Genomic DNA, 12345 nt, shown 5'->3' with positions numbered 1-12345 from the left:
GTTATATCAATAAAACAAAAATTGAACAAAAAAATAAGTTGTGCCATGGCGTACAACATTCCAGCACTTCTGGTTTTCCGAAACAAACAAATCGAACAGATTCTGAATCAGTAAAGATGCCACTATCGTATGAACCTCGGACTAGTCAAAAACATGTTTTTTGATAAAATGGCGGAAATTTGAACAGATCCTGAATCAGTAAAGATGCCACTATCGTATGAACCTCGGACAAGTCAAAAACGTGTTTTTTGACAAAATGGCGGAAATTTGAAGAGAAAAAATGCTGTTTAAAACTTTTTTTTAAGTTTCTTGTTTTTTTAAAATAGTAAAGTAACGAAATTATGATTTTTTATAGGTTCATGCGATAGAAAGATACATACAGATTGTATTCATATAAACATAGATCGGATAAGTAGAACTCGAGATATCGTGTAAGCCATTTTGAAAAACATGTTTCGAGAAAAACGCGTTTGAAGTTAATTGTCATGGCCGCACTAGATAATTTATCGCAACACTAAAATGGCTATAACTTGGTAAATAATGAGATTTTCAAAAAGTCTCTTCTATGGTATATTCTTAAATGTCTGAATTAGAGAAATATGAAGAAAAAAAATGATTTTTTTTCAAATTTCTAGACTAGAATACCCTCCCCAGCAAACATTAAATCGCATAACAAGCGTATATATATCATCATATGCCCTAAAATTTGGTTGGCATATAATGCGCCTAACTGGCATATGCATGCAAAAGTGTTGGAGTTATGTTGGAATTGAATTGCGATCTAATATGAATATATTCATGAATTGTCAAAGCACCAAATACGACTTTTGCCATACTTATATACGATTTATTGCAGACATAGAAAAAAACAAATGGCGCAAAATATTTTCGTGAAATGTTTATTACAACCTCACGAATCGCCATTTTTATATATGAGTATTTATGTTCGTAGAAATAATAATTGTTTGATTGACTTGTGTTGGGAGTGGAATATGAATGTTTAAAATGTCACAGATTAATGTTTGGTGAAAACTGCTCCGATGTGGGTTCGAACTCCGGTCGTCTGGATTATCATCTACCAGCTATCTCGCGCGGCTATCTGAAACTTAATTCAACAGCGGTTAAAACTTTCGAGTGCATCATTGACATTTCAATATGATGTAATATGTTCTTTATTAGGATCTAATATGATTTACTGTTTCATGATTTTCTTCAGCATGCAACACGATTTACTACAGTACTGAATCGATTTAAATTATACGCTTATACGACACACAAACTACATCAGCGTAATATACGCATATGATGCGGATTAAATATATTTTACGACAATGTACATCATAAAACTGATGTTTATTATACCGAATTGCGACTTAATTTGATAATGGTATATAAAATCGAGTTTTTACATTTTATGCGATTTCAAATATACACGATACATACTTTGATTGATATTATATGCGATTATGATTTATTCGGATTTCTTGTAAGACTTTTTTTTTCCCAAAATATATATTTTATTAAGGCACATGTGGCGTTAGCCTGACGGGGCCGGGAGTCCAATATTTTGACAATTTTTATCTTACAACTATGTTAGTAATATGTAACCGATTACTCGCGGTTGGCTCGAGGTTAGTATTACAAGTGTTCTCATAATTGGTATGTTGCAGTCTTCGATGCTCTGTACGTGTGCCCGACACGGGATACTTCCTATTGGGATGCAGCTGACCATTAATCAGCAACGCCCCCCTAGTCTGTACCCCATATCTAGCGTGGTGCGTCTTCCTCGCCTCGAGGAATCCAGGATAGAATGGTCACTAGCCGGCGCAATCATCAGCTCGTGTAGAGTTGTCATGAGCGGTACAACCTTTGGCTCTTGTTGAATGATCAGTGGACTGCACAACCTTCGGCCCGTGCATCTGTAAAGAGTGTGTGTATGTATTGCCGCGACTAAGTAAAATTTTTTCATCGGATAGGAGGGATATGAAAGGACGTGTTGGAGTGGTACGAAGCCAACGGGGTCACCTTCGTGCCAAAGGAAATGAACCCGCCCAACGCGCCGGAGCTTCGCCCAATAGAGAAATATTGGGCGATTATGAAGCAGGCCCTCCGGAAGAACCCAAAAGTTGTCAAATCGGAGGCGGACTTCAAGAGAAAATGGATTTCTGTTCAAAAAAAACTACAACCTGACGTTGTACAGAACCTTATGGACGGGGTAAAGAGGAAGGTGCGAGCATACGGGCTTGGGCTCGAAGTATGATTAAAAAGAAAATGCCAAAAGTTGTTTAATAGTTTTTATTTTACTGTCTAAAATTTTCAAAAGGATCGGTCTACTGAGCGAATTTCTACAGCGTTTTTTCCGTGATGCAATTTGATGTGACACACCCTTTAAGAGCATTGGAAAGTTGAAAGGTAAGTTTTTTACGATTAAAGTTAGGTTTGTAATAAACTCTATCTTATATGTTTCAGCTCAAGAAAATAATTCGACTTTCGGTGTCGGTCGGTGATGGAGGTATTTTTCCGTGTTTTGCAGTTAGAGACGTCGGTTAATTATTCGATTGTAAGGTTTCTGGAATTTCAAGTTTTCCTATATTTAATATTCTTTGTTTCTGTGTTCTTGGTAAACAAAAACTTAATGCCTGTTTTTGATGGGGCATAAAAAGATGATATAAAAGGATTTCTAGGAACTTCCTGCGACTTGTTTTATCGTCGATATTGTTCAGCTCATATATTATAGAAAAAAAAAACCGAAGCTGTAACTGTTTTCTGAGAAAAGAACGAATTATTGATTTCTTGGTCTCTCAGACCTATGCGCGAGTATAGGAGTGTTAACCGTCATGGTGTTTCGTCGAAATTCTTCGGATATGCTAAATCATTTACGGTTGAACCATAAAAATGATTCCCTGGTGGTGGAGGAGACTGGGAAGAAGAATTCAGGGTAAAATGCGGACTTAAAGAAAGTGGTTTCAGCTCCCTTTCTAAAATAGTAGTATTCAAATTCAGAGTGCCGAGGAAAATATACCATACTAGTGGTCAATGATTCTATAAATGTACCTCTTTTGAACTAGTAGCTATAAGGATCAAGCAGAAATATTCAAACAAATCAGCTATTTCATTCAACATTCAAAGAACAGGTAATTTTGAACAGAAACAATTTTATGTTGGTACAATAATAACATTGTGCATCATTCTCATTGTTTACTTTTTTTTTCAATCGTCCTCAAACAATAATGAAATGGTAAATTTATTAATATACTAAAATACCATTTCATTCAAAAACAATTATTCTGCACCATGTTTATTTCAAAATTATATTTAATGTAACTTTTAAAATTATGACATCATACTTTTTTATTACAAATATGTCTGTTCTTTTGATTACAAGAAATAAATATTCGCTCGGTTAATCGAATACTGAAAAACAATTATTCGAATGAATCGAATATTTAAAAATGACCCCACGATTAATCGACAATTGAATAAACGAAAAATTTAGACATCTCTATTTGCAGTAAAATCCCTTTCCACAGTCCTCTGAATATTTATACCGTTTCCCCTCGCGCACTTATTGACGACACGGTCACACCTTTATTCCACACATCTTGGCTACTCCTAAACAACCACTGTCATTCGCGAGAACTGCCAAACTCTCAAGCTGGTGTAAATCAAGGCGCTTAACATACTACCAGGTGGGTCAAAATGTGAAATTCACTCTACAGCCATTAATTTGCAGGATGACATTAACACACTTCTAAAATAAAATAATGATTGAAAATTTACCTTTCAATTTCGAATATGTATTCTATGCAGTACAGTATTACGTAAAATTGAACTGGAATTGTGTTTGATTATGATTTTATATTATAATGGCGAGGTTTTGTAAATGTTGTGTGTTGTGAAATATATAGCCAAATGGTTAAGAGAGCGTCGTGTTTCAAGTAATCGAGAAACTTAAGAATCTCCATTCAAATTTTAGAATTGCAAAACTGACGATTTGATTTGACGATTGTTTCGAGTTAAATATGATTAGCGAATGGGCGCACCTTGTTACGTAGATCTGCCTTGAGCTCACCGAGACGTTTGATAGTTTGGCAATGACAGCTAAATTTGTGACACATCTTGACTCGCGGATCATATCCTCTTGGCCGGGGCCTGGACTGAACCTCTTTCCTGAAATGTATATTCTGAAGGTAACGCACATGTACTAGGATCCAATTTATTCCAATTGGTAATAGAGGGCCATTAAATCCGCCAGGATAAAGACACCCAATAACACAAAGAATGTTGGATTTTTTGTATTATTAAAAATCACGACTTAAGTGCGGATTGAATTCAGCTTTTGCTCTTGATGACAAAACTGTTTGGTTTGTTTTCGAGAACTCCCAAGGATTTCTGAACATTGAAACGAAAAACAAATTCTTCCATGAGTGTACGGGCCGTATCTCTGGAGATCTTTTTCTTGCAATTATGTTGTTCTTCATTGATGTCTGGTAATTTTTGTAATACGCTTCTTTTGAGTTGTCTGGAAAGTTCATGCTGCTACTGCTGAATAATTAAAAGAAAAGATTAATCTTTCATGCACATGAATTAGTAGATTCACTACAGATGTCGAAAATCACCGAAATTACAGAAACGAAACATCACGAAAAACATGCATGAAACATGCAAACATGCAACAATGCATGGACTACATATTAACCCATATTACGGAACCCGATCGGATTTCACACATCGCAATCTGAACGAAATAAACTTTTACATTCTGCATTTCAAGGTTGCAATATTTGTACCATCCGATAGGATTTGACTCGATCAGATTAAGGGGGATAGAGACACGAATTTCGGACGTTTGTTCGAGCTCCGAAAAAGTAAAACAAAGAATATTTTTACCATCCATTATATCACTATTTGTTATATCAATAAAACAAAAATTGAACGAAAAAATAAGTTGTGCCATGGCGTACAACATTCCAGCACTTCTGGTTTTCCGAAACAAACAAATCGAACAGATTCTGAATCAGTAAAGATGCCACTATCGTATGAACCTCGGACTAGTCAAAAACATGTTTTTTGATAAAATGGCGGAAATTTGAACAGATCCTGAATCAGTAAAGATGCCACTATCGTATGAACCTCGGACAAGTCAAAAACGTGTTTTTTGACAAAATGGCGGAAATTTGAAGAGAAAAAATGCTGTTTAAAACTTTTTTTTAAGTTTCTTGTTTTTTTAAAATAGTAAAGTAACGAAATTATGATTTTTTATAGGTTCATGCGATAGAAAGATACATACAGATTGTATTCATATAAACATAGATCGGATAAGTAGAACTCGAGATATCGTGTAAGCCATTTTGAAAAACATGTTTCGAGAAAAACGCGTTTGAAGTTAATTGTCATGGCCGCACTAGATAATATATCGCAACACTAAAATGGCTATAACTTGGTAAATAATGAGATTTTCAAAAAGTCTCTTCTATGGTATATTCTTAAATGTCTGAATTAGAGAAATATGAAGAAAAAAAATGATTTTTTTTCAAATTTCTAGACTAGAATACCCTCCCCAGCAAACATTAAATCGCATAACAAGCGTATATATATCATCATATGCCCTAAAATTTGGTTGGCATATAATGCGCCTAACTGGCATATGCATGCAAAAGTGTTGGAGTTATGTTGGAATTGAATTGCGATCTAATATGAATATATTCATGAATTGTCAAAGCACCAAATACGACTTTTGCCATACTTATATACGATTTATTGCAGACATAGAAAAAAACAAATGGCGCAAAATATTTTCGTGAAATGTTTATTACAACCTCACGAATCGCCATTTTTATATATGAGTATTTATGTTCGTAGAAATAATAATTGTTTGATTGACTTGTGTTGGGAGTGGAATATGAATGTTTAAAATGTCACAGATTAATGTTTGGTGAAAACTGCTCCGATGTGGGTTCGAACTCCGGTCGTCTGGATTATCATCTACCAGCTATCTCGCGCGACTATCTGAAACTTAATTCAACAGCGGTTAAAACTTTCGAGTGCATCATTGACATTTCAATATGATGTAATATGTTCTTTATTAGGATCTAATATGATTTACTGTTTCATGATTTTCTTCAGCATGCAACACGATTTACTACAGTACTGAATCGATTTAAATTATACGCTTATACGACACACAAACTACATCAGCGTAATATACGCATATGATGCGGATTAAATATATTTTACGACAATGTACATCATAAAACTGATGTTTATTATACCGAATTGCGACTTAATTTGATAATGGTATATAAAATCGAGTTTTTACATTTTATGCGATTTCAAATATACACGATACATACTTTGATTGATATTATATGCGATTATGATTTATTCGGATTTCTTGTAAGACTTTTTTTTTCCCAAAATATATATTTTATTAAGGCACATGTGGCGTTAGCCTGACGGGGCCGGGAGTCCAATATTTTGACAATTTTTATCTTACAACTATGTTAGTAATATGTAACCGATTACTCGCGGTTGGCTCGAGGTTAGTATTACAAGTGTTCTCATAATTGGTATGTTGCAGTCTTCGATGCTCTGTACGTGTGCCCGACACGGGATACTTCCTATTGGGATGCAGCTGACCATTAATCAGCAACGCCCCCCTAGTCTGTACCCCATATCTAGCGTGGTGCGTCTTCCTCGCCTCGAGGAATCCAGGATAGAATGGTCACTAGCCGGCGCAATCATCAGCTCGTGTAGAGTTGTCATGAGCGGTACAACCTTTGGCTCTTGTTGAATGATCAGTGGACTGCACAACCTTCGGCCCGTGCATCTGTAAAGAGTGTGTGTATGTATTGCCGCGACTAAGTAAAATTTTTTCATCGGATAGGAGGGATATGAAACGGGGGCACAACGAAGGAAACATCATTAAACGTTGACATCGGCGTTTCTGAGGAACAGGTATAGATGAAGCAGAAGATCAGGATCACGGCTACCTAAGATATCCCGGACGGGGATCTCCGATTGTCTGCCTTGTGCTCTCAGTGCTCTAGATAGCTGAGAGCGAGCAGTATGGAACCGGATACACGACCAGACAACATGCTCAATGTCGTGGTAGCCATCGCCACAATCACAAAGATTGTTTGCTGCGAGCCCAATGCGATAGAGATGCGCGTTTAGGTTGTAGTGATTGGACATAAGCCGAGATATCACGCGAATGAAATCACGACCTACATTCAATCCCTTGAACCATGCCCTCGTCGAGACCTTAGGGATAATCGTGTGTAACCAACGACCGAACTCATCACCACTCCACATGCGCTGCCAACTTACGAGCGTATACTGACGAGGAATGTGGAAAAATTCATTATAAGCAATTTGCCTTTCAAAAAGTGTGTCTTCTAAAGCGCCCACCTTAGCTAGCGAGTCCGCTTTCTCATTCCCCGGAATCGAGCAATGAGAGGGAACCCATGCTAAGGTAATCTTGAATAATTTTTCAACCAAAACACTCAATAGTTGTCTTATTCTTGTTAGGAAATAAGATGATCGTTTATCAACTTTCATTAAGCGGATTGCCTCTATTGAGCAGAGACTGTCTGAAAAAATAAAATAGTGGTCGATGGGCAATGTTTCAATGATCCCTAATGCGTAATATATCGCACCCAGTTCAGCGACATTCACGGAACAAGGATCTTTGAGTTTGAAAGAGGCACTGGAATTTTCATTGAAGATGCCGAAGCCAGTGGACCCGTTTATGAATGAATCGTCAGTAAAGAACATTTTATCAGATCCAACTTTCCCATATTCTGCCGAGAATATCGGCGGAATAGAATCGGAGCGTAGGTGATCTGGGATTCCATGGATTGTTTGTCGCATGGACAGATCAAAAATGACAGAGGAATTGCAGAAGTAAGGGAAGCAAACTTGGTTGGAGATGCCTGGTGAAGGGTGCACGTCGTGGGTAAGGTACTCATGGTATGAAGACATAAAACTTGACTGAGGAGTCAGTTGGAGTAGATTTTCGAAGTTATCAATCACCAATGGATTCATGATCTTGCAACGGATGAGAAATCTGTAGGATAATTCTGTGAACCGAAGAGTAAGCGGGACTTGTAAGACTTGGCACGTGCAAAATTATACGATTTAATGTTTGCTGGGTCGTAAAGAACGCAACATTGTACTAATTTCCAATCCGACCGGATTCAGGAATAAGGGTTTATTTTACCGAAAAACACTTGAAGGGACTTATCTCAATCTGCGATTCGTTTCATAAACGCGACGAAAATACATATTTGTAGCGAATAGTAAAGGGCAAATCATTTACAACAATGAAAAAAAATCTTAGCAAATGAATGGAACCCCGAAGCAGGTTTTCGCTTGAAGAAAGTTATGGCTGGGTCTAGTAGGACTGGAAGAAAATCTGTATCATGAGCTTCTACCAAGCAACTAGTTTCGATGAATTCCACCAAGTACTGCTAGCAGCTAAACGTATGAAAATCAACGATCCAGAACGCTTCTAGGGCACCTCTAAAACTCCACCCGCCTTACACACCAGATATTGCATCTTCAGATTATTAACTGTTAAGATTCTTGTAAGAACTTCAACTTACTGCATAGCATAAGTTCTGAGAGGATGGAATTCTTAAGTTGCATGAAGGATGCTGAAATATTCAGGAAAAAACGGTGCATCTATGATCGAAAAGATGTAAGGAGGAATGTCCACGTGGACAACAGGGGGAGGGGTATAAGAAATGTCCACGCTTATCCACGGAAGGGAAGGGGGGTGTCTAAAATCATGCTTTTTCTGTCCACGTGGTATGTGGACAGCCCCTAAGTATAAGACAAAAATGTACACGAATAAATTCGTCTCTGTTACAGCAGATGCACTAAACGAGCCTAAATAAAATAAACCAAAGGAATAAAAATGGGCATCCCTTGTTCTGGTCAAACAAAACATTTTTGCTCGGGTACCCCTATCAGCTGCTTTGCATCATTCTGTCAGCGGAACAAATAAGAAAGAAAAGGCTGTTTACGAAAAAAAGGATTCCAATTTCGATTTTCACTCGGACAATTTTATCGCGAAGAAAACCCGATTCCATCCATAGTTAATACAAAGCGGCCCTCAAAGTCGGTCGACTTCTAACAGAATGGCCACAGTGAACGATCTACCGAACGAAATTCTTGAGTTCATATTCAGTTTGCTCCCACCGTATCTGGATCTGGAACAGTGTGCCCTTGTTTGTAAGCGATGGATCCCTCTTATCAACAGTGAGTTGCATATAGGATTATGATAGCAGTTGATAAAACTGGATGTTGTTGTTTTTTCGCAGACGTTCGAATACGCAAAAAAGCAAGCCTTCAGAAGGGGCTTATGGACTTCAACCTTTGCTGGAGACAGGATTTGTTGGGCGGACAAACGCCGATTATTGCGGCTCGATTCGCACACGCAAGCTCGCTGCATCGGAATTCGATGTATGTTTTTGGGGGTGCTTCGTCGTACGATACAACGTTCAACGATCTGTGGCGCTTTGATTTGAGTCGAAGGGAATGGATCCGGCCAATCTCGATGGGTACATATCCGTCGCCGAAGGCAGGAGCATCACTTGTATGTCATAAAGAGTTACTGGTGCTGTTCGGGGGATGGAGACATTCGTACACCCCGTTTCAGATGTGTACGCTTTTCGATGAGCTTCATATTTATAATTTGGCCGATAACAGGTACGTGAGCGGATTGGGTGGGGATTTCGTGACCGGAGAAAATCGCTCCAGAAAACAACTGCTCAGAAAAAAAGTAATCATAAATCTCACAAGTAAGCTAGATATATTGTGGCGCGGGAAAACATCATGGGTATAAATTCCTCACAGAAAAAGCCTAATTTCTATTATAAATAATTTTTTTCGTTTTCGTTTTTCGAAATTTATTCTAAGATCAATACAATGGAGGCGAAGTCCCAAATTAACGAGGATAAGGAATCGAGGCTTGGTTTGCCTGGTTAATTTTCGTTTTGAAATATATCATTCATTGCATTTCAAAACTGTTGCACCACGATCTCAGAAGATTTCCAAAATTATATGTTTTTCGGTTCGAACATCAAGCGCACAAAATCATAACGCGCACCTTGCGCACGGTTTCACAGACCGTCTTATACCCATGATGTTTTCCCGCGTCAGAATTTTCTCGTCATGTTTGGTTGGAAAAATGTGTAATATTGTTCTGGGACGGCTTTTCCTCTTCCAGGAGAGGGAGGGTGTCAAACCACCATATTTTCGGGCATTTCTCGTACCCAAAAACCCTCACATGCCCAATTTGGCTCTATTTACTTGATTAGTTCTGGAGTTATGCAGAAAGCTTGTGTTTCATTTGTTTGGAAGTCCCTTATAGCGAATTCGTTTTTAAAACTGAGTCAGTGCCAAACTGACTCTGTAATAAAAAAACGTTTTCAGTTTCACGAATACGGTGGTTTGTTGGTGTGCGTTATATAGTTTTATTTGTTTATATTTGCGACGACAAATGTACAGTGTCGACGTCTGGTGGCGATATTAGTGCTTGGGAGGTAAATTATTCTCTATCAGATCAGAAGGGCCAAGTGCAGTGTAAAAGTATAAAAGTTTGAATGAAAATTTTTACTTCATATTGTTTAATTACCTAACACATGTAGTTCTGATACTCACTTAACCATTTGTCGATGCATTTCCTGTTTGTTCCACAAATAATTACTATTATAATATAAAATCATCATTAGACAGTTTTCGTTCAATATGTTTCTGCGATATCGGAAAAACCTCTTATTTCATCACATAAAATAAATATTCGATACGTTAAGTAAATTTTCATTCATAATTTTGATTTTGAAAGCAGGTTTATTCCACTTGAATATCCATCATTATTTTCGCCTCCCAATGAAAGCACACGTAGCTCAATGGCGTCTACTCGAATATTCTCCTCAAAATCAGAATTCGAATTGGATTACGACTCCAATAATACAAGAGCAAAAGCAGCAGGTTTTCTATTTTCATAGTCTTTATTTTTAGATTTTCCAAAACAATACTCGGAACTTGACAGTTCAGTATAGTTGTATTGGTGAACCCGTGTGCCAACTGACAGCTTTCGGGGCGAACTAGTGCGACACTGAGTGAATAAAAAAACGTTTTGACAGCAGTTGCGGCACTGGGGTTGAAACTGAACAAAAACGAATTCGCTATTAAGGCTGATTTAGACGGTGCCAGTCAACGCGCTAGTAGAAGAATCCAATCACTAGAGTCTAGTTATTAGAGCCATGTAAACACCCGGCTCCAGTTACTTGCGCAAGTATCGCACAAGTAATTGGCCACGCCAGCGAATAGAATTTTTTCTAGATACTGGCGCCAATAGATAAATGACAATTTCTTCCAAACAGTGCGTCATATTAGACATTTGTGTGAAGTCGAAATGCCAGGCAGTTTCAGTGGTGCCATATATTTATTTGTACTGGAAGGGAAACATCTTTTACGGCTATGGTGAAGACAATTATTAAACGGTGTTATTTGGCTTGCTCTGTAATTTGTATGTTTGTATGTTTGTAACATGTTTGTTTGTAGCGCTTTACCACATTAAAAGAAATTTAACCCCCTTCCTGTTGACCGATTGGTCTCAAATTTGGAACACACCTTTATCCCTGCAGTCATTATAAAACTGGGTATTTCATTATTTTAAAAATCCAAGATGGCGGCTGCTACAAAATGGCGGATTACATATTTTCTCAAAACCCCATCAATATGGGTATCAAATCAAAGGGCTTGACTAGTAGAACACAGTTATGCATGAGGAATGCAAATCCAAAATGGCCGCCTCCACAAAACGGTGGAGGTATCAAATGAAAGGGCTTGACTAGTAGAACACAGTTATTCATGAGAAATGCAAATCCAAAATGGCCGCCTCCACAAAACGGTGGAGGTATCAAATGAAAGTGCTTGACTAGTAGAACACAGTTATGCATGAGGAATGCAAATCCAAAATGGCCGCCTCCACAAAACGGTGGAGGTATCAAATGAAAGGGCTTGACTAGTAGAACACAGTTATTCATGAGAAATGCAAATCCAAAATGGCCGCCACCACAAAATGACGGATTACATATTTTCTTAAAACCCTATCAATATGGGTATCAAATGAATGGACTTGACTAGTAGAACACAGTTATCCATGAGAAATGCAAATCCAAAATGGCCGTCTCCACAAAACGGTGGTTCACATATTTTCTCAAAACCCGGTCAATATTGGTGTAAATCTAGGGAATGTGAACTCCCTAGATGCTTGCAATTAAAGCAAGACTTTTCGCTCGTCCTCTCTCGAGCGCTTCGTGATTAATCTAG

At 37.8% G+C, this 12345-nt stretch overlaps 1 protein-coding gene across 1 annotated transcript in view; it reads left to right on the top strand.

Annotated features, from left to right (window-relative positions):
* The first annotated feature begins 8979 nt into the window (after nt 1-8979).
* The window catches only part of LOC129769893 (F-box only protein 42), a 27378-nt gene continuing 24012 nt past the window's right edge, over nt 8980-12345 (top strand). The window contains exons 1-2 of the mRNA XM_055772413.1: nt 8980-9264; nt 9327-9714. Coding sequence (XP_055628388.1) covers nt 9144-9264; nt 9327-9714 — 509 coding nt within the window. The 5' untranslated portion in view covers nt 8980-9143. The remainder of the gene's footprint in view (nt 9265-9326; nt 9715-12345) is intronic.

Source organism: Toxorhynchites rutilus, chromosome 2 (genome assembly GCF_029784135.1).
Source record: "Toxorhynchites rutilus septentrionalis strain SRP chromosome 2, ASM2978413v1, whole genome shotgun sequence".
Lineage (NCBI taxonomy): Eukaryota > Metazoa > Arthropoda > Insecta > Diptera > Culicidae > Toxorhynchites > Toxorhynchites rutilus.
Note: the sequence above shows the minus strand (reverse complement) of the source record. Positions and strands in the feature narration are given on the sequence as shown.